We start from the raw sequence: 23860 nt of genomic DNA on the forward strand, positions 1-23860 counted from the left end.
CTCAAGTCTGTCCATCTTTTTTTTTGTTTCTCTCCAGATGTTCGTTTTTAGTTGAGTGTTGTTTCATGGAATCATTTAAAGTTTGTCCAATACAGCAACGTTTTAATAATATAGGACTAGCCTTGATTCTTCAACCCTTGTCTGGTGTGTGTGGTATTTTCCCGTAGTTCGCTCTTGCCCAGATCTGTCTCCTCCACATCATGGGATGCTGAACTGCAGTGAGCGCAGCGCCCCATATAGGCTGGAGTGTTTGGTACGCTGTGAACAGGGCTACAGGCTGCAAGGCAGAGCCAGAATAACCTGTCTGGCCAACTCGCAGTGGAGCGGACCACAACCCCGCTGTGTCGGTAAGATAACAGCTCTGTGCGAGTTTGTGTTTATGTGGGAAGCAAATGTCTGCACAATACACAGTAATGGTGGGAATTAAAAAGAAACTGATCCCTAATGACAACAGAACTCAAAGTTATATATTTATTTAAAATACATCCAATTTAATAATAACGTACTTTAGTTTTCAGTGTTTTGCAGGATATTAAATGTATTCTGACCTACAGGGTCCTCTGATTAGCTATTCACTAATACACTGTTGTAGGTCAAATATAAAATATAGAAATTATGTATCTAATTTGAGTTTACTTTTAGGCCATATGTAGAAACAAACACCTTATTTATGAGAAAACAGTTGTGTGAATACTTACGATGTCCATTGGTGGTTTTGATCTGCCGGTTTCAGACTGTTGAATGAATTTTATCTTGTATAGACTGATTATGCATTCACAATAGAATGAACCATTATAGAGGTGTTTAAACTGATGTTTATATTATCTATCATTTTAATTATTAACATCATTATTTAAAATACAGATCAAAGCGAAATAATTCTCTGTATTAACGTAGAAAAATCTACTTTTTAAGCTGTTTGGACAGACATATGTGTAGGTATATTGGGGTGACAAACACACACCCAGTCCTTTTGTTTAATTTAACAACATAATAATGGTGGACCAATTGGATCAGTTTTCAGAGCGACCGCATCTTGACGTAGGAGTGCGATTTCCCCCCTACCCACCAATATTGATTGACAGCTGCGTATTAACCTGTCTCTGTAGTAATTCGTTTAATCATATCAACAAGACAGGATGTGCGCAAAGTAACCAGGAATAAAAGGTCTGTTCAGTGTACTAGGATTATCAATCATCGTCAAATGGGATCAAGAGTGGGTTTTACAAGTTTAAAATGTTTTTAAAACAGTCCATGTTTGTAATGAATTACAGTGATTTACTTTAGCTTTACTTTATTAGCACAGCCGCGTGTCAGAACAATTATGAAAGAAGACGTTTCAATCCCGGTTTGTGGACGTTAAATCAGGTTTTTTTTGTACATTAACATAACAGATATCCATTCAGCAGTGGAGATTAACCTGTATCATGTCACATTTGTGTGCAAAAAGAGTGCGAATCTAGACGCGCGCAGATGTGCGTGTGTATGTGTGTATCTGCGTGAACCTTGTAACAACATTGTGTGTGACTCATCGTTGCAACTTTACAACAAATACTCATTGGTAAAGTTCTTACTGTAGTATTTCTCACAAACGTTACGTGAGCTCTTCTTCCATCATGTCTGTCTGTTGTCTGAAGCAGCCGAGGGAGGAGAATAAGGCACGCTGACAGGCACGTGGAAACGGTGGGCGTGAAGGACTAGGCTTAAAGGCACAGTACAAAAAATATGCTGCTCAGAGCTATATAATACAATCTTATAAAAGGTATAATATAAAATCTGATGGGTGTTTTGAGCTAAAACTCTACAGACACATTCTGGAGACACAAAAGAAGTTTATGCTAGTTTTGACTAATAAAATCAGTAAACAATGTAAATGAAATATGACAACAAGATGCTGCGTTACTAGAAACTTGTTGTCAGTTAAATGAATGAGTCGTTCATAATGGAGATTCAATCACAAATGAATCGCTCCCTCCGTTAGAATGAGAAGTGAAAGCAGGAGAAGGGGTGTGTTTCAGGACGCGGATTAGATCAAATTTAACAGGGAGGGAGGATAATACATTTCCATGCACACAAACACATGCTCTTTGTCTGCAATGCCCATGCAATCACTTATTCATAGATATAGAAAAGTGATGTAAAATTATAATGTTCTAAATAAAAGCAGCAGCACGATAGAAGGAATATTTTCAATGTTAAAAGGAATTTTTGTCCTAACCAACACCTGAAATTTATATTTTAGAAACGGCTTCTATTTCTTGCAGATGAACAACAGAAAACTGACACTGATCACCTCATGTGCTTTATTCAGTGTTAAATACTAATAATGTGAGTTTGAATATCATTTTACATGATCATTATTGCCATACTACTGTAAACAGCAGCAGAAAGTTCACGTCAGAACTTAAAAATAAAATAAACCATTTAAAATTGAACTTTAGAACTGTGACTTAGTGTAAACCAACACATATCAGTGATTCAGCATGTACACATAATAATGTTAAACAGGTTTAATGTGTATTAATTCAATTATAAACCTTACCATTTCGCTGGAGTGCAGTGAGTGCACTATTCTGTGCTTCTGAATAGCTGTATTTTTGATTTCTTTCATGTTTCGTCTATTCAAAGCAGAATATCTGACTTTAGCATTGTTTTTCAGATAAACAAGTATGTTCAAGCATGTTTCTTAAATATCTGCAAACATATTATGGTGTGTTTATGCTTTAGACACACATACAGCACCTTTAATATCTGATCAATCAAAACACGTGTAAATAGGGCCTTAGCTAGTTTTCGCCCACAAATCTACTATCTCTTCATTTTTGGATGCCATTTTAAAAGCTAAATGCATAAGTGAGGATGGCCAGCCAAAATAAACATTTATATATTTTATTAACCTCCATCTAAAACAATTGAGCATGTAATTTTGCCTGCCTGTCCTTCTACTGACTGTCAGCTAGCATTGCTTTTCTCTCCACAGTTTCTGCAATCTTTGGATCACTGAATCATTTGGCCTGTTACTCCAGCAGTACCTTCTGTTTGAGTTGTTTTCTTGTCTTCAATGTAATTCTTCTACTGGGTTTCACTCTGTGCTCGTTATTCTCTCGCGTTTTGGCAAAACAGGGCAATCCAGATGTCAGATTGAAAAGCATTTTGTTTGTACAGATATGCGTGTGCTAAAGGTTGTTTCCAAGAATGTCAAGCAGTGTGGTCAACAACCGCTCTTACATTTCCTTTTCTGGAGATATTTTTACACGCTCTCTCTTTCTCTGTCATTCTTTTGATTTATTTTTTTTTGGCAAATGTTTGCTGTTTGTGTGTTACAGTTTTTCTTTTCTTTCTTTCTTTCAAAGAGGTCAGGTGTCCACCGATTGTTACATTGAAACACATCCATCTGATGCCCTCTACCTGCGGTGAAAATGAGGTCAGGACAGGAGCGGTGTGTCAGTTATCCTGTCCTTATGGTTACAGTCTCATTGGTGACTCTAAAGTCAAGTGTCTTCCTACTGGAAACTGGAGTGACAACCTACATAAAGCAACTTGCACAGGTCTGTTTGTGTTTTTAATGATGTACAAGGATATGCATAGTATACAGTACACCAAATAATATGGTTTAGTATGTATTGTTGTTATTGTTGTTGATTATTTTTTGTATAATGGGCAAAACTAAACATACATATATAATTTTTATTATACAATTGTTTGCTAAGCAAATAGTGTCTCTGTATTTAAATAATTGTAATTATAATTGTTTTCATTAAGAGAGTAAAAACATCTCTGATTAGGCTGTAAACTTATATAATATATATATATTTATATATATATATATATATATATATATATATATATATATATATATATATATATATATATATATATATATATATATATATATATATATATATATATATATATATATATATATATATATATATATATTGCCTAAATATTGAAGTCTACAAGTAACAACCAAGCTCAAACTAATAAATCCAGTTGTTTACTTTTATGTATAACTATCCACATTAAAAAAATGGTCACACTTTACAATAAGATTCATTAGTTAATGTTAATTAATGCATTAACTAACATGAACAAACAATTAACAATGCATTTACTACTGTATTTGTTCATGTTAGTTAACGTTAGGTAATGAAAATACAGTAGTTCATTGTTAGTTCATGTTAACTCATGGTGCATTAACTAATCTTAACAAGCATGAACTTGGATTTTAATAATGCATTAAATGTTTAATTATGAGTAATAAATGCTGGACATGTGTTGTTCATGATTAGTTCATGTTAGTAAATGCATTAACTAATGAACCTTTTTCTAAAGTGTTACTAAAAAATGCTAACATGTAAATTGCCTTGACTGTTTTTACAATGATGTTTTAGTTTATTAATTTTATGCTTACTTAGATTTGTTGTTAAATTATAAACTTTTACACTGTGGGTTTCCTAACTTTTTTAATGACAGATTATCGTAAACATATGAATCAAAACATCCCTTGCTGAATATTGAATGTATAGGCTAGTTTACACAGATATTTAAATAAATTGTATTCTTTAGAGTTAATTTCTACTACCAGATCTTTTCATAGTTAAAACACTAATTGCCATTGAAAACTGCTATTTAAACTGAGACACCTATGTATTAATCTGTCTTGCCACATCAAAAAGCATTTATTGTTTAAATATTATAATAAATGTTTTTAAATATGGGCTTTAAAAAGTATAAATACAATGGTATTTTTGACTATTGAATTGTATGTGTGCTAGGTGTGCTACTGTATATAGGCCACCTTATTAGGTACACCTTACTAGTACCGGGCTGAACCCCCTTTTGCCTTCAGAACTGCCTTAATCCTTCGTGGCATAGAATTAACAAGATACTAAAAAAATTCCTAAGAGATTTTGGTCCATATTGACCTAATAGCAACATGCAGTTGCTGCAGATTTGTTGGATGCGAAACTCCCGGTCCACCACATCAGAAAGGTGCTCTATTGGATTTAGATCTGATGACTGTGGTGGCCATTTGAGTACAGTAAACTCATTATCATGTTCAAGAAACCAGTCTGAGATGATTTATGACAAGGCGCATTCTCCTGCTAAGTAGCCATCAGTAGATGGGTAGACTGTGGTCATAAAGGGATGGACATGGTCAGCAACAATACTTAGGTAGGCTGTGGTGTTGACACAATGCTCAGTTGGTACTAATGGGCCCAAAGTGGGCCAATGAAATATCCCCCACACCATTACAACACCATCACCAGCCTGGACCATTGATCCAAAGCAAAATGGTTCCATGCTTTTATGTTTTTTATGTCAAATTCTGACCCTACCGTCTGATAGTCGCAGCAGAAATCGAGACTCATCAGACCAGGCAACATTTTTCCAATCTTCTATTGTCCATTTTTGGTGAGCCTGTGTGAATTGTACCCTCTATTTCCTGTTCTTAGCTGACATGAATAGCACCCAAAGTGGTCTTCTGCTGCTGTAGCCCATCTGCCTTAAGGTTGGATGTGTTGTGTGTTCAGAGATGCTGTTCTGCATACCTCGATTGTAAAGAGTGGTAATTTGAGTTACTGATGCCTTCCTATCAGCTCAAACCAGTCTGGCCATTCTCCTCTGACCTCCTGCATCAACAAGGCATTTGTGCCCACAGAACTGCCCCACACTGAATAGTTTTTTGACCATTCTCTGTAAACCATAGAGATGGTTGTGCATGAAATCCCAGTAGATCAGCAGTTTCTGAAATACTCAGACCAGCCTGTCTGGCATGCCATGTTCAAAGTCACTTAAATCACTTTTCTGAACTGCAGCAGATCGTCATGACCATGTCTACTTGATTAAATGTATTGTGTTGCTGCCATGTGATTTACTGATTAGACATTGCGTTAACGAGCAGTTGGACAGGTACCTAATAAAGTGGCTGGTTAGTGTAAAAGGAGTAGTGAAGAATTATTCACACACCAGCTGAAAAGCATTGACCAAAAATAGATCTTGGTGTTTAAGACTTGATATTGTTAAGAGATATAAAAGAAAAATTACATTCTGCATGAGCAGGGGTTAAAAAAACATGTTATTTGTTCTGTGCAAATAAATAGAACCAAAGACCCATACCAAAAAATATTTGATGCAGATATGTGTATTATTACACCACTAATGCATATATATGCATACATGTGGCTGAAAGATCTTTCTTTGATCTTTTACTCACTGCTGTAATATGATGTGTTGGAATGGAACAGATGTGTTGCCAGTGAAACAGGTGCATTAAATTTGTTGCTGCAAAACTTTTAAGATGATGAAGAACAGAAAAAGTGGAAGGTCATCAAACAAAGTGCACCAGTGTGAAACGATTCCAGAATGCTAAAACCTGAAAACCTGCCCCACCAAGCTGGAACTGAACAAAAAATCAATTAGTTTTGGCTTTGACCCCTGCACCTCGATGATTTACCGATGAGAGATCGTGTTTGTGTATTCATTGAGAGTGTGTGGCTCATCAGTGTCTAAAGAGATTAGGGCAGAGATGGAAAAGACAGAGTGGTCACATCTGATCCAGGTTCTTTCATGGGGCCGATTAGACAAAAGATAAAGTATTTGTTTGGTTTGGAGGGACAGCAGAGGTTGTGTGATTAAAAAGCTCTACTCCAACCTGGATATGATGATAATAATAGACAGATCAGTCAATAGATTTCAATGCAGCCACCCCGACAACTGCCCTGCGCTCACTCAACATGAAACCAGCTCTGTTAAATGTGTAGATTCATGGGTTTGGACCATGTGAGGGTAAGGAAATTATGACATTTCTGTGCACTATTATTGTAACAGTGAAGTATTTGTTTGGCTTGGAGAGACAAAGTGCAGATTATTTGATTAGTATTATACACTGAGCTTTGTGTGATATTGATACACCCGTCTCATAGATTATATCACTGTACTGTACGTTCATATCAAGTATGCTCAACATTCTCAAACGATGTAAATTCTGTCACTTACCCTCATATTTTACGACTTTTAAACAAGTTTTAAAATCTTTTAAAACTTTTAAAATCTATTAAACAAGTCATTTTTATTTTATCGGTGAATTTACAGGTGGCAACAATTTTATGTTGTTGTAAAATTGGTCCAGGTAAAAGGCAAGAGGCAGATCCATCTGTTGTTAGATTAATTAAATAAAACAAAACAAAGGCTAGAACAAAAAGAACAAAAACCAAGGAACACAGTTCAAAGACATCCAACAGAGAACAGACAGAGACCACAAAGAACCATTCAACGGCTATCAAACAGCCTGAAACACAGGGCTAATCAAAGTTCATGAACATCAGGTGTGAGCTGCAGATGATTATAGGACGTGTAGTCTAATTCAGTGGCAAATGTGAATTATAGAGTCCCCTCTAGTGTGCCTGGTGGGCACTAATCAAAGTTCATGAACATCAGGTATGAGGTGCAAATGATTATGGGACGTGTAGTCCGATTTAGTTGCAGATGAGATGTACAGAGTGACCTAAAGTGTGTCTGGTGGGCAGTTATTAGAGTACATTACCATCAGGTGTGAGGTGCAGACTAATAAAGGACGTGTAGTCCGATTCAGTGGTAGATGTGATGTATAGATTGCCAGCTAGTGCAGAGGTTCCCAAACTTTTCAGCCCGCGATATATATATATATTGCCAGTGACTCGCAATCGCCAATATCCTCTGAGGTGGTTATAAATACAGAAACCTTGCATGCAATGGCGCACACACACACCAATAGACCCAAGTCTATTCATCGTTAAAAAAAATTTAATGTATGTCAGTGCTGTAAATGTGCCAGAAAGTTTAACCTGGTATTATAAAATCTATCTGCGGCAACTGACACTATTGCTGTGTCTGTAATATAATGTAATTACCCCAGGGGTCACAATCCAATAAAACTAGTAACTATAAGCTACTATAAAACTATATAGTATAAAGTAACTATAAGCGACTATTTTTTCTTTTCAGTAGGTTATAGATAAAATATGGTAATTCTTATGGTTTAACAAAAATAAATAGATTTTTGGAAATCATCTGGCGACCCCCCCTCCCCCCCTCCTCATTGTCCCGCGACCCCCACTTTGAGAACGACTGCTCTACTGTGCCTGATGGGCACTAATCAAAGTTCATGAACATCAGTTGTGTGGTGTAGACGATTATAGCAGTGGTTCCCAACCTTTTTCTTTGGGGCCCCCCCCATGAACATATACAAACATTGGAGCCCCCCCACCATATAAATACACACGCACGCACATACATATGTAATGTGTGTGTGTGTGTGTGTGTGTGTGTGTGTGTGTATATATATATATATATATATATATACATATATATATATATATATATATATATATATATATATATGTGTGTGTGTGTGTGTGTGTGTGTGTGTGTGTGTGTGTGTGTGTGTTTATTACACAAATGAGGGTTAATGTACATAATCACTAAACACCGCGTTTTGACACCTATTTGACCATTAAATCGCTCACGTTAAGATGACTTTAGATGTCTGCGCTCCTCTGCTCGTCTCAGTGTGTGAATGAGAGTGAATGCTGACCGGCCGCATGCTTCTGACTGCGTGATCGTGCTGCACACACACATAAGCTCTTTCGCGCTTTTAAGAGCCATTTAAGAGCGTGTACAACTGGAACGTGGCAAAATATGATGCAATAATCATTTATCTCGATTAATGCTTTTTTATAATCGTTTGAAATCGAAATCTAAATCGGATATTCGATTAATTGCAAAGCCCTTTATAATAGTGGAGCATTTTTATGCCTTTTTTTTACCTCAATACTTATCCTCTCCCGCGCCCCCCCTGTGAACTCTGGCGCCCCCCTTAGGGGGGCGCGGACCCCAGGTTGGGAACCACTGGATTATAGGACATGTAGTCTGAATTAGTGGCAGATGTGTTGTAAAGAGTGCCCTTTAGTGTGTTTGATGGGCACTAATCAGAATTCATTAACATCAGGTGTGAGAATTATGAGAAGTGTAGTCCAATTTAGTGGCAGATGTGATGTATTGACCTTATTCTAAAATGCAGAAGTGCGCCTGTTTTCGCGATTGTCTTGGAACTTCCGTTTCAGTCGCCTATGGGAGAAATGACTAGGAATAATAAATGGCAAAAACAGTTAAACTACTTGCTCTACAAACAAATGTTTGAATGACTATACAGACCAAGTAGAATAATATAACAAGGAAATATCAGTTTGCAACATCAAACAGCGAAACGATCAGTTTTTAATGTCTAAAAATGAATGGAAGTGAATGAGACCGGAAGTCTCATGCCAAAAAGATTCAAATGGCAGCACCCGCTCGTCTGCGGAGAATAAGGTCAATAGAGAGCCTTCTAGTGTGTCTGGTGGGCACTAATCAAAGTTCATGAACATCAGGTGTGAGGTGCAGGTGATTATGGGATGTGTAGTCCGATTCTGTGGCAGATGTGATGCATAGAGTGCCCTTTAGTGTGTCTGGTGGGCACTCTAGCTGATGATTGTGACAGCTGTAGAATCATGAAAAGCTAAAAATAAAATCTGTTTTACAGGACTAGAGGCTGTGGCATTTATGGACAAAACCCATCATGCACTTTTGATTTTGGTACCGTTCCTTTGCTGACCTGACTGATTTGTTCCATCTGTAGATTTAACAAAAGCTCTGGAGCTTCCAAAAGTCTGTCAAGTGATGCAAAGTGATGTCATCAGTAGACCTTTGCTGACAAATAAACAGGGATATCTTGGTGCAGATATCAAAGAGAAAAAGAACACATTAATAGTTTACAAACACCACTGACATTTTAACAATTTAAAGCTGGTTAAGCAATCTGTGAATTTGTACCTTTTATTAAATGGATGCAGTGCAACATTTATGAGATTTGTTTGTAACCAAACAACTGACTTGGACCAATGGTATAGACAAAAAACCTGTTGCATTTCTCAAAATATCTTATTTTATGTTCTTATTTTATGTTATGTTTACTTCCACGGATGAAAGTAAGTCTTACAGGTTTGAAACAGGATGAGAATGAGTAAATAAAGGAAGAATTGTATTTTTGGCTGAGCTATCCCTTTAAGATACACTTTAAAAGAAATAAAGAACACTCAATAAGTCATGATAGCATGTGTTTTATGTTAATTATAACTTACTAAAGCAAGTTAATCATTTTTCTAACAATTCTTTAAGACATACAAGCTGTTTTAAGGGACTTTAATTTACAGGAAGTTAAGTTAAAATGACTCAAGATTAATTTAATTCAACTAAAAACATTTAGACAACCAGTAGTTTTTAACGTGAAGTGTTGATTTCACTAACATACTAAGAAATCCTTCTCCTTTTTGCAGTAAGAACATACAGTAAGCAGGCGCAGTCAGACTTTGTAATATAAGAGATGAAATCTTTTTACATTACAGATGTTTTACATAGAGCGAAAGGTTAAAGATGAGATGGCCGGACAGTGTGACATCACTACGTTTACATCAGTAATTGAATCAGCAACTGTTTATGGAGTTGACGTGATGCCTGAACTGATTCTCTCCTCTGTAGATGTTGAGCCTCCATGGATTCAGTGCCCTGGTGATGTCATCACGGAGACGGATGAGCATCAGAGGTCAGCTAATGTCAGTTTGAGTGCGCCCATGCTCAGGGACAATTCTGGAGATGAGGTGAGTTTTACATCAGCTCTAACTTCTCATATTTTCTCCATGTCTAATTAATGCATGTTGTTTTAAAATGATGGTCTGGTCTTTCTTCTTCAGGTCATGGTGCAGGTGACACCCGTTCTAAACCCCATGCAGACTTTCCCTATAGGAACTGAGTTCATAACTTACACAGCAACTGATCGCACAGGAAACAAGGCCAACTGCTCCTTCACTGTTACTGTCGTAGGTGAGGTTGGATTAATAGTGCTACTAAAGTGATATACAGGGTTCTTGGAACTTCTGGAATATTGTGGAGTTTTACAAAGGTCTATTTCAGATGATAAAACGTCAGGGAATTTTATATATTTTTTGTCCAAGTCATACAATATCAGGTATTTAAATATTACATTCCATTTATCGTAATGTACTTTTTTATACCATGTTTTTATTCCCTTGTTTCTTATTTTGCCTATTTTTCTGTGCCCTTTTATTGCTTTTTATTATTTTATTTTTGTCTCTTAAACCAAAAGCAGTTCAAAGCTTTACTTAAAAAAATACAGTTTGGGGTTGTTTTGTGTCTGCTCAGTGCTCAAAACTTTTTCTATTTATTAAAAATCATGGAAATTCATCTTTATACAACAGCGAAAGGTTTTGCTTAGTGTGGGGACCCTGAATATAATGTATTCTAATTCAATGTATTACAATCATATATAATGTATTATTTACCATATTTAACCATATTTACACAGCAGAAGCTTATGCAATAAATTTGGCTTTAGAACAAATGGAAAGCACACAGTACTGTAACTTTTTAATCTGCACAGATTCCAAACAGATGTCGAATCGGACATTGTAGGCTGACACATTTATATTTACTGAATACCAAAGCACCACCTAAATGTAGTTAGAGCCAGGCTGCTCCTACCATAAAACATATTTTGTTGGAATGTTAAAGTTTTAATACCATTAGTTAATTTTTTTTAAGGAGAGTACTTTAATGGACATTTTTAAAAGGTACCACCAGGAAGAATTTTTAATTATTTATCAAAAATTTTACTGAAAAATCATGTTTAACTTTAAATCTATTTTTGTATGAATTTTTTCTAATTATATTTATATATTTGTCTAAGTAACTTTTTTTTATTGTAATACGAATTTAATTTTATCATGTAATATTTTATGTATATCCATTTTGCCACGAAATAACTATAAGTTGCTGATGTGGCAATAAATAAATAATTAATAAATATTCAACCAGATGTAGTATAACTATTTTGTTCAATTTCCTTTATTACACAAAAAGTACATAATTTATAGAAAAAGGGAGTAGAATTATTTCCAAGACTGCATTGTAATACAAGTAAAATAATGTATTTGTTTTTGCTTTACTCTCTTTTCTTAGATACGGAGCCGCCTTTGATTGACAGGTGTCGATCTCCACCCACTGTTAAAGCCACTGGGAGAAAAACTGCAGTATACTGGGAAGAACCTCAGTTTTCAGACAACTCAGGTGAATGCTAGTGAATTGCAAGAGAATGAAATGTTCATAAATTAAATAGGATACAGTTGAAATTTAGGATTCTTTACTATGATTTTTACTCTCACCTTAAATACAGAAAGCACAAAGAGGAGCAATTATCAGGCCATGCCTAATACGTTTATACTTCCTTTTTGTGCTGAGATAAAGTATTAAACAGGTTGAGAAAAAACGGTAGGCCTTTCTAGACAAGCCCTTGAATCTGAGCGTTGGCGTGCGTGAGAGAAAGTATTTTCAGGGATTGACTTTTGGTATATTTATCACAGAGAGGACATGACTCAGAACACCTGTGGAGGTTGAACAGGGTTGAATGAACTTTTACAGTAGCTGCAGAGAATGGAAATGGTTTGATTTATGAACATATTTAAGAACTCTGGGAAGGAAATGCTTTTCTACCAAAATAATATTTATTGATTTGCCGCCATAAGGTAGATAAGTATCAGAATCAGGCTTTAAGTCTCAGAGAAGCTAAATGACTTTAGTTTATACTATTACTGCGAAGCCAGCTAACCAAAAAGTAAAGAAGTAAACAATATTGGGTTTACTGCAGTTGATTTCTTGATATAAATCAAGATAAGTTGAATAATAATACAAATGCATTTGTACAAATTAGGATTGCGCAATATGTTGTTTTAGAAAATTGTGTTAGTCCGCAATAGTCACATCGCATGAAGTGTAATGTCCAGTCAGGATTTTAGTTAGCTTGTGGAGTGTTTTCAGTTTAACCACAATAAAGTGAAAGTTTTTAGTTATTTCGTATTTAAAGGCTTGTGACTGTAAGAATTTTTAAAGTGTTTATTAAAGTAAAATTTAAGCACAGTTTTGGGCACAAGGAATTATTACTTTTGTAGCTTTAACAAAGGTTATTTGCATTTAAAGGGTTCTATTATGCAATAATCACATTGTTAAGGGTTTAAACACAGTTGTGTTGCAACAGTGTGTGAATATAGCCAGCCCTTAATGGTAAAAATTAATCAATAAAAAAATTATGATCACACTTTTTAAAAATTGTCTGCAGAAAAACTTTGATTGACTTTCTTCTTTTGTATGTGTTAAAAGAGGGGGAAAGCGCCGCTCATTAGTGACGATCTCTCCCTCATTAGCATAGACAGCCCTGAGTGAGAAGCAGCTGTCCGCTATTCGAGTTTTGATTCACACTATACCTGCTGAAAATAATGTCAGTATTATAAATGTTCAGTCCTTAAGATGCATAAATGCATATTTTACGTGGGATATTTGAATTGAAACTTAACACACACTCTAGGAACATCAGAGGCATCTTATTAAAGGGAGCATAATTGGTCTCCTTCAGCTATTTAGATAATGAACACTATACAAATTTATTTGATTCTTTTATTTCTGTACCTGAATACTGTTAGACTCTTTCATTTATATATTTGCTTTATATTTATCCATTTTGAGAATTTGTTTATTGTATTGCATGCAGATGCACACCTTTACAGAATCATCCCAGTCAATCTGAAATTATGAGTTTATTCCAAATAGAGCTGTTCAAGTCATCTGACTTGAAACTATGCAAGACAAGTCTCAGAAAATCTAAATATCATGCAGCCCTATTACAAATGCACATTCACTCTAAAGTCTGCAAGATAGTTCATTTCGCTCTTAACCACTTCACACGTGAACACACGCACACACTTTTCCAGAGAGAAGTTCCAGGGCTATTCCAAACTGTCTGACAAATGTCTGGGTCTGGCGGGTTTTGGAAGGAGTTTTGTCTGTACTAAATATAAACCAGCGTCAGGGTGTGGGCATGGAAAAACAAAACATGCTGACGTCGGGCCAGCGTGATCTGACGTTAACAAGCACCCTCACTGTGGTTTTAGTGGATACATGTACAGGGGTTTCATTACAGTTGTGGCTACTGATATGTGCATGCAAATAAGTGTGTGTGTGTCTTGTATGATCCTTGAAAGACTCTATTGTCTGACCGCAGTGTATCACTCTTAGTTCTGTGTCATTAAACAATCTAGCAATTACTCTCCTCTGGCACCAAGGCCTATTATTCCCAGGCCTCAAGAGGAGCAGTACGGTGGCGTATCACCCTTTGTAGGACTTTGTGGTTGACCAGAGCGAGTCTTTGTGGAGTTCCACTATGCTCCCTGTGGTAATGTCTGTGAAAGTACCTGTTAAATCATTGGCTACTGCCAGACTGCACAACTAACGCGATGTGTCTGTGATATTGCAAACAGATGGAGGCATACATTATATCGTCTACACTGCCAAAAGTATGCAGACGCCCCCTTCTAATTAACGGGTTTAGTAACTCCAGAGAAGATAAATCTTAATGCTACACATTACAGTGACGTTCCAGAGAACTGTGTGCTTCCAGAATTTGTTGCAAAATCAAATGTTTGGGAAAGGTACTTTTCTTTTTATTATAGTTTTTTGCAGACATAGAAAAAACAAAGAACAGACAAACCCATCATGAAACAATAATCTTTGCAAAATAAAACATGAAACCAGGGAAAATGGCAACATACAAGACATATATGACCTAAAAATAGACACTGCAGTGGATGTAAAGAAAAAACAACAACAACAACTTACAAACCTTCAGAAATAAAACAACATTATTAGTCCTTATGTTGTGTAGGAAAAAAAACACTGGATCCCACATTTCATTAAATTGAAAGGTACTTTTCTGCTCTAGCAGATGCCAAAGTGGAGTTCACAGAGACACTTTTATCTGAGACTGGCTTGTAAGAACTTGTCTGGCGTACACAAAGCCCAGACTTGACCTCCACCGAACACCTTTGGGATAAATTGCGTTTGAATGGAAGCAATCCCGCAGCTATTTTAAAGCATCTAGCGGAAAGCCTTCCCGGAAGAGTGCAAGCTGTTATTGTCCCAAAGAGGGAGTTTAATGCAGATGGTTTTTGACATTTAATATATATGCGCATTTACTTTTATGTTATATTACAGGTACACTACCGTTCAAAACACTTTGGGGCCAGTAACATGTTTTTCAAAGAAAAATCTTAACCACACAATGGTTGCAATATTATTTGATCAGAAATACATTTGAAATGCGGTACAGTTTGATAAAAATGTTTTCAGTTGTAATATATTTTAAATCTTAATTTATTCCTGTGATTTTCAGCAGTTTTTAATTCAGTCTCAGTCCTTCAGAAATCACTATTATTTGGCGCTTAAGAAACAGACAATTTTAAAATGGAAGTTTAATAAATAATGATAATTCCTAACATTTATATAGCGAGCGCTTTTCTAGACACTCAAATCGCTTCGCAATCGCTTTTACAATCTCTTCATCTACCACTAGTGTGCAGCATCCACCTGGAAGACACGACATAAGCCATATTGCGCCAAACTGCATACCACACACCAGCTGATTGGTGGAGAGGAGACAGAGTGATGAAACCAATTATGATAGGGATGCTCAGGAAGCCTTGATGGACAGAGGCCAGTGGGCAAATTTAACCAGGTGGCCTGGGTTAAACCCCTACTCTTTTTTTTAAAGGACATGCTGGGATTTTTCACGACCACAGAGAGTCAGGACCTAATTTAAAGTCTTATCCGAAAGACACTTACTGAGCAGTATAGAGTCCCCTTCACTATACTGGGGCATTAGGTCCCACACAGACCGCAGGTTAAGCATCCCCTGCTGGTTTCACTAACACCACTTTCAGCAGGAACCTAGGCGCAAACTCTGCTTAGCTTCAGTGGGCGACCAGAGAGTTGCAGAGAGCTAGCTGCCAGCTAAAGTTTAAGAAAACACCTTTTTTGTGGCAGTGTCATTTATGATAAATATGATTCATCCTTACTAAATATCAGTGGTAATATTTGTATATTAAAATAAATACGTTTTTACTAACCCCAACTTTTGAACGATGGAGTCAGATCTAGTCAAGTAGTTGTTTTATAGTGCTTCTTTATAGTTTCAAAAAAGCTTTAGACTCAGACTCAACTGCATTATCCCAATTATAGATAGTAAAATTGCTGCAAGGTGCCGTAATACAGGTGAAGTTCTGTGTACATGTAGCAGACGCCAGCTAGAGAAGTGTTGTACAGGTAAAACTCAGGTCGCCGTTTCGATCCCAGCTTAGAGCAGGTTGGGTGTAGGATCTGCGGAGTTACATTGGTGAGGTTTAGGCAGGTGAGTGTAACAGAGGCCAGCTAGTGAAGTGCTGTGCAGGTAAACCTCACTCCTCTGACCTCTAAAAAGGTGCTCTAGCGACTAATGCTAGAGGCCATGGTCTTTAGCCTCCTTGTTTGAACAACCGACTCCCATGCGGAAGGTCGCCGGACAGGTGGGGTTACATACACATTAGATTTTAACCATAAAGCATACAATAAGTCAATTTACAGATGCATTTCCCTCGCCGCTGGACTCATTTAATAACCTAATGGCCACCATAATAAATTATTTTCTTATTCTGTTTGTCCTGCATGTAGGAACTCTAAAACAATGTCCTGATGGCAACAGCTGAAATACAGAATACAATGTGTGATTCGGGGGTGCAAAAGATACCCTGAGCTCTCTTTAGGACATAAACGAGAAATAAACCAGAGAAAAAAAGCAGAAAATTACTTAATTATAAAAAAAATCATCAAAACATGTAATTACATCGTAAAGCAGTTTTATATAGACAGTAATGCCATCTGTCAGCTTAGAAGCTAGTAAAGTAATCTATAAATGAATCCATAATCAAATGTATACAATTCTGTACTGTTTCCCTGGCTGTAGAAAGTTAATTATTTATTAATATTTTCCTCAGGGGCCCAGTTGAATATTTCCAGCACCCACTCATCTGGTGATATATTTCCTGTTGGAGAAACGTCAGTTTACTACACGGCCACTGACCCTTCTGGAAACAACCGTACCTGTGAGCTCATCATTACTGTACGAGGTATGTTAGCATGGACATCACACGCTCTCTTATTAAGCGATTACTTAATTATTAAGCGGTCACCTCATGGCAAGAAGGTTGCTAGTTCGAGTCGCGGCTGGGCCAGTTGGCATTTCTGTGTGCATGCTGTGTTGACGTGGGTTTCCTCCAGGTGCTCTGGTTTCCCCCACAGTCTAAAGACATGCACTATAGGTGAATTTTCTGAAGAAAAAATGGCTGTAGTGTATGAGTGTGTGTGGGAATGCGAGAGTGTGTGTGTGTTTTCCAGTACTGGGTTGTGGTTGGATGGGCATTCACTGCTTAAAACATATGCTGGAATGGTTGGCGGTTCATTCCGCTGTGGTGACCCCTGATAAAATAAGGGACTAAGCCGAAAGAAAATGCATAAATGAATAACTTGACCTTTTTTTCATGACAAAAGTGCATTCTGCTGTAATCTGGCTTTGGATCAGTCAAAAGGGCTTGACGTGTTTATACCACTGCAAAATGTCTCTGTATACATTATTCCAACACACAATTTCTGGCCAACAGCTTCCAAAAGTTGATTTTGCGTGATTGGTACCCTTTAAGCTAACTGCTGTAATTGTTTTCCACATTATAATGTTCCTGTTTAAATAAACGACTTAATTCACTGGCGCTAAAGGATGTTTCTAACCTCAGGTTCAACCTGCGAGAAGCCATTCGTGCCAGTGAATGGGGATTTCTCATGCGCCAAGACAAAGGAAGGGATGAACTGTACTCTGATATGCAGGCAGGGTTACAGTCTTGCCCAGAATGCCGTGCACAGCTACTTTTGCGCCAATAATGGAATCTGGGAGCCGCCCCGCTCACCAGACAGACCTGATTGCTCCTGTGAGTATTGCTTCAGTGTTACTCAACGTTTGTCTCTGCTTGTAATTTCCATTTTACACGCACAAACTCATGCACATACAGTCTTGGTGTACAAACATTACTGTATTTCGATTCCTATTGCATTTTTTGTAACATTTTGCTTTGTATCTTTTGTGTTCAGTGAACAGAATTGCAAACAATGGATTCAAGCCCTTTGAGATGCTGTTTAAAGCGTCCCGCTGTGACGATCTCAACTTGGTCAGGTCTTTTAGCGGGGAGTTTTCAAATGTTCTTAAAAATACGGTGAGATCTGACAAATACATGCACACATACAAAGGCCATATGACTTTTTAACAATAATTATAATCCTACAGGTCCCTAACATCTGCGGGGGAGATGATGTCTCTTGCAAACTGGAAATGACTTTACCTGCACAGTGCCTGGAGTATAATTATGATTATCCCAATGGATTTGCTATTGGTAAGTAAAGTTTTAAACTCTCTGGATCCTGTGCTGGTTCAGAGTGACATCATCAATATATTCTTTTAAATCTGTATACATGTAGGTCTTTGGTGAGCCAGTAACCTTATATATGGAACCATTTGAAAGCTTTGAATCTCTATTTTCACTTTGACATTTGTTACTCTAAAAAACACATTTAAACTTAAAGCATGTCATTAAGAAAAAAAAATTGTTTACCCTTCTAATCTTCTTTAATTAAAATCTGAAAATACACTTCGAGTTTGTTTTTAGTTAATTTGTCAGATTAGGGCCTATCTCAATTCTACCCCTTAGCCCATCCCCTTCCCTTACCCCTCGTTTTGCGCATTCATGTGAAAAGGTAGAGATGTCCCAATTCTTTTTAGCTTGAAGGCGTAGGACTAAGGGGAAGGGGTAGATACACCTTTGAACTGAGATTTTTCAGGAGCACATTCGAAACCAAGGGGTAAGAAAATTTCCTAGAATACAGCAGGCACAAAGGCAGAATAGTTGCATCCTGAAGTAAGGAGATCAACAAATATATATATTTTTTATCATTATTACGAATTTTTACAACAAACAAGCACATGTTTTAACATATTAATTAACCGTGTTTTAGTTTAACCGTCAGCCTTTTTTTTAAAAAACGCTAAAATAAAAACCTCTAGATTTTAATATCTATAATGCATAATTGTAACGAGGAAGTGACACTGACAACAGGGGTGAGGATTCAAATGCAGTTTTATTAGAGAGGACAGGCAAGCAATGGTCAGCACAGGAGCAAACAGATGTATATGGGCAATCCAGAGTCGAAGTCAGATACACAGGCAGATGGCCAGAAGGCAGGCAGCTGACAGGGATAAACAGATAAGCTCGGCGAGGATCAAATCAAGGCAAAGCAAGACAAAGCATGCATTTTAATGTCACTTTACAGCGAACAAGACAACATTGTGAGTGTTTGTGCTGTTCTTATAGTCCACGTAATCAGTCTGATATAATGACGTGCGCAGGTGCTGTAGAGCTGTCCCAGTTCTTAGGGATAAATTTTGAAGCCACACTCTGTTTCAAGGGCCATGGGGAAGGGGTAGGGGTACAAAATTAGAATTGGGATTTGGCCTTATATTTTAGGAAATGTGCCTGGCTAACATTTTTAATCATGTGCTTCAGCTGTCAGTTTTGACAACAAACAGAGTGAGGAGGAAACTGTTAGGTTGTAATAACTCTCTCCAAACCTTTTTCCCCATCTTTCTCAATAAAATGCCTACTTTACTACATCCAATCAGCTTGCAGTAGAAAAAACAAGCCACGCCTACTTTTCAAATTTAATATTCTGTTTTTTTAGGAACTGTCACAATACAGAAAAAAATGGTCACGTTCATGCAGACTTTACAGTTACGGTTGGAGTGAATCTATTATTTTCAGCAGGCAGTGTGTTTTTATTGTCTATTTTGTTTTTAATTCAGTTTATTTTTCATCTGTTGCATTTTGTTGGTGATTTAAATAGCAATGAAAGAATAGACTAGGACATTAGATGGAAAAGCTTAAAATAATGGAAAAATGTTTGATGCAAAAATAAGAAATCTCTATGGAGATTGTTTAAGATGATTAATGAACTTACAAAAAACTAAAATAATATATCAAATTGGAAATAGTACATCACAAACTGAAAAAATAAAGCCTTACCTGAAATTTAAATAAAAGCTGAAATTGTACATCATCAAGACTTTTTCATCTTTGGTTATTGTTGTTCATGTTAATATTTTAGCAAGAACTCATTTTATTTTTCCACTCCAGTCATGTGGAGTTTAGTTTTAGGGTTTATATGCACAGTTTTATTGTGCTTATGCAACCAAATTTGTCAAAAGTGAGCAATGTGGTTTAGTTAAACCATTTTAAGTATTCATAAGGTGATTTTAAATAGTTTTAAGCATTTTATTCAACTTACTGTATAAACAGATTATTTTTGTTAAGAATAAAGATTCAAACAGTGATGCAGTGGTGCAGTAGGTGGTGCTGTTGCCTTACAGCATGAAGGTCGCTGGTTCGAGCTTCGGCTGGGTCAGTTGGCATTTCTGTATGGGGTATGCATGTTCTCGCTGTGTTTGCGTGGGTTTCCTCCAGGTGCTCCACAGTCCAAAGACATGCGCTATAGGTGAATTGAATAAACTTAATTGGCCGAGGTTTATTTGTGTGAATGATGTTTTCCAGTACTGGGTTGCAGTTAGGGTTGTAACAATATACCGGTATGACGGTTTACCACGATTTGAACGTGCACGATTATCATACCATGAACAATTGCATATCAACGGTTTTAACCCTTAAAGACCGAGACAGCCGCCCGCGGCTAAAAATAAGTATTGCTCTTAAATGTTTAATAACTTTTGATCCGCTGATCCGATTCATACAATTCAAAGATTGGCATAAAGAAGAGAATCTCAGCTTTCCAGTGCCGTATCACATAATATTCGCGGACTTTCAGAGGCTCCGGAATCAGTGCGGTTACGTCATCAACATTTGACAACGCTGATTTGACAAAGAAACGCTCGTCACTGTGTCTCCGGACAAATCAGACATGATACATTGATGCATTGTCCCTCCTCCATGCCCAGATTGGTTCAAACTCGCTATATCACAACCAATAAGCATAGGTTTCGCTTTTGTTTGTGGACCAAGCTTTTTGAACAACACGGAATGAGAGAAAGGCATACATTTATGCGCGGCTAAATAAAACGCAAAAAAGTTTTGCATGAAATAATTCTCATACTAAGTACTTTTGCATGCACAGCAGCACAGAAACATGACAAAACAGTGACACAGCAAAGACGAACTGCTGCTCTTTCTGTTTTCAAAAGACGCAAATGAAGATGCAGCTGTTTGTCTGCATTGCATACAACCACATCCAAATCCATGCTGGCACATAGAACCTAAGGATGTTCCATATTGAATCTAGTTTCGTTATGTAACTATTTATAGTATAGTAAATATGTATATCTATTTTTTACTGAGGATTTGCACCATGTTTATTTGGACTTTATTTGGACTTTGACACATTATTTATTATTTTCTTATTTTTTTATTTGTTCATTGTAAGTGGTGTTGTTTATAGTAACTAAAAATATATTATTTGGAAAAAGTCAAATTTGCTTCACTGTTCTATTATTTTGTAACATTTGTAACATACCGTATACCGCGAAACCGTCAAACCGTGGTATTGTTTTAGACGATTATCATACCGTGAAAAACTCATACCGTTACAACCCTAGTTGCAGTATTCAGTATATATGCTGGATAAGTTGCTGGTTCATTCCGCTGTGGTGACCCCTGATGAATAAAGGGACTAAACCAAAAGAAAATGAATAAATGAATGAATGAATGAATGAAAATATGTATTTGTTCTTCTCAGGTCCTGGAGGATGGGGCAGTAATTGGGGCTCTCAGAATGGAGAGGATTATGCATATTTTGACAGTGGTTTTGCTCCAGAGCACCAACTACAGAAAGATGCTTCATCACAGCATGGCTCTCACATGAGGACCAAACGCCATCGGAAAATCACTGGCCCAACCAGAGAGCAGAAAATACAAATCCATTTTAACATCACAGGTAGAGAAATACTAACTTTTATAGTCTTTTTAAACCCTAAAAGTTGTCACGTTATACGGCGATTATTAGTTGTACACCCAAAAACAAGTTGCAACTTCTCCCAACACCATTTCTTTTTCCCAGCAAGCATCCCACTGCCCTTGTCGAGGAACGACTCGGCGGAAATTGTCAATCAGAAGCGTCTATTGAGGGCGCTCGAGCAGCTGACCAATCGGCTTAAGCGGACTCTGGCCAAGCAACCGTTCAGTACCTTCCATGTGTCGTCAGAGATGATCGTGGCAGACCCCAAATCCCTTGAGAGCAAAAAGGCTACGCTCTACTGCCGTCCAGGGTCTGTTCTCAAAGGCAGAGTGTGTGGTGAGTTCCAAGATGAAGTAAATACGCAAAGGCACATTTGAGTTAGATTCAGCAGTGAAAAATGTGACCAGCATTTTTGGGTTTTGGTGAAGTGCAGTAAGCGTCTGGAAAACATTTGCGGCAAACTGTTTCGCTTGTTGCAAATTTGCCACAAATTAGCAACAAGTTTACCACAAAAACTGCTTTGGAAAGTGCCAGCTAATAGCACATGAAGTAACTGTGAGTTTCTGATTTCTGACCCATAGTGCTGTGCCCAGTTGGGACGTATTTCTCCCTGGAGTATGCAGAGTGTGAAAGCTGCTGGAGAGGCTCATATCAAAATGAGGAGGGGCAGATGGAGTGTAAGTCATGCCCTGACGGATCCTCCACACCGTACCTCCATTCACGCAGCCAGGCAGAGTGTAAAGGTAATTCCCCAGCTTGAGTCGGTGGTCTGTTCTTAGCTTTATTTGTGAACATTCTCTAAGTGTGTCTCTTTGTTTGTGTGTATGCATGTTTCCAGCGCAGTGCCAGCCTGGCAGCTCATCCTTAACGGGGTTGGAGACCTGCGAGTCATGTCCTTTAGGGGAATACCAGCCTGGTTTTGGCTCTCAGGACTGTCTGTCTTGCCCTTCCACCACGACAACTGTCAATAGAGGCGCTCTGGATGTCAACGAGTGTGGTGGTGAGAATTCATTACATGCATGCATATATTCGGGAAAATGTCTATTTTGAATTAGATATAAAATAAATACTGTATGTACACGTAAATGATACAAATATATACATTTAAATATGTAACAAAATTGGTTTTGTTTTTGTTTTTTATATCACGCCACCTAGTTTTTGCAATTAAAATGACTATTTTTGTGGTGGTAATTCTCAGAAAGTTGCGGAAAATTTTGTAATTAAAAAATAAGAAGAATAATTATATATATTTATATAATTTATGACATCTTATTTACCATATTAGGTAGTCTACTATGTTAGGTGTGCAATCTGACTCAATGAGAGTGACACAAATCATAAAAGTAAAGCTTCTTTGTTTTGGTCTCTTGTCAAGTCAAGATCTAAAACAGATCTAAAATGGTAGAGATGAAGCCAAAGAAAGGTTGTATAACTTATTTTTATCCATGATCTTACTTTCTCTCTGATTTCACTCCCTGCGGCATCTGACATCATGCACTGCAGTGGTTCCCTACCTTTTTTTGCTTGAGACCCCCTTTTTGTAAGGCCCCCTCAACATTTAATGATATTATCGCTCATATAGGTTTGCAGTAAGGATAACAAAAAATGTTGTTTTTAAACAAACGCTATGTTTATTACTATATCTAGATATTTTTTTTGTACAGATATAGCCTAATATAAATTTTAAAAGCAAAACATTAGTAGGCCATTTGTAACTGAAAAGCCTTTGGCCTTTAATTTGGCCCTTTATTAGTTGCCAAATTTTTTTTTAAGTTTCTTGTCAGTGACTTTGACGTCCCTTATCTCATTTTGGCTGTGTCAATTCTTTTGCCTTGCGCTC

The 23860-nt window shown here is 37.1% G+C and overlaps 1 protein-coding gene across 7 annotated transcripts in view; it reads left to right on the forward strand.

Moving 5' to 3' along the window:
* svep1 (sushi, von Willebrand factor type A, EGF and pentraxin domain containing 1) overlaps window positions 1–23860 on the forward strand; it is a 105905-nt gene that overhangs the window by 46875 nt on the left and 35170 nt on the right. For 6 of the 7 annotated variants that reach the window (XR_012383277.1, XM_690650.10, XM_021477789.2 and 3 more), the window contains 13 exons: window positions 168–347; window positions 3354–3548; window positions 10561–10679; window positions 10773–10902; window positions 12058–12165; window positions 16953–17084; window positions 17745–17936; window positions 18097–18218; window positions 18290–18395; window positions 21799–21996; window positions 22120–22353; window positions 22599–22760; window positions 22856–23017. Coding sequence is in view for 4 of the 7 variants with exons in the window: in XM_690650.10 (XP_695742.6) it covers window positions 168–347; window positions 3354–3548; window positions 10561–10679; window positions 10773–10902; window positions 12058–12165; window positions 16953–17084; window positions 17745–17936; window positions 18097–18218; window positions 18290–18395; window positions 21799–21996; window positions 22120–22353; window positions 22599–22760; window positions 22856–23017 (2040 nt within the window). In the remaining 3 variants the exon portion in view is untranslated. Of the gene's footprint in view, window positions 1–167; window positions 348–3353; window positions 3549–10560; window positions 10680–10772; window positions 10903–12057; window positions 12166–16952; window positions 17085–17744; window positions 17937–18096; window positions 18219–18289; window positions 18396–21798; window positions 21997–22119; window positions 22354–22598; window positions 22761–22855; window positions 23018–23860 lie in introns of those variants that run through there. The other variant, XM_073908390.1, reaches the window with a different exon arrangement.

The sequence above is a fragment of the Danio rerio genome, chromosome 7, assembly GCF_049306965.1.
Source record: "Danio rerio strain Tuebingen ecotype United States chromosome 7, GRCz12tu, whole genome shotgun sequence".
Taxonomy (NCBI): domain Eukaryota; kingdom Metazoa; phylum Chordata; class Actinopteri; order Cypriniformes; family Danionidae; genus Danio; species Danio rerio.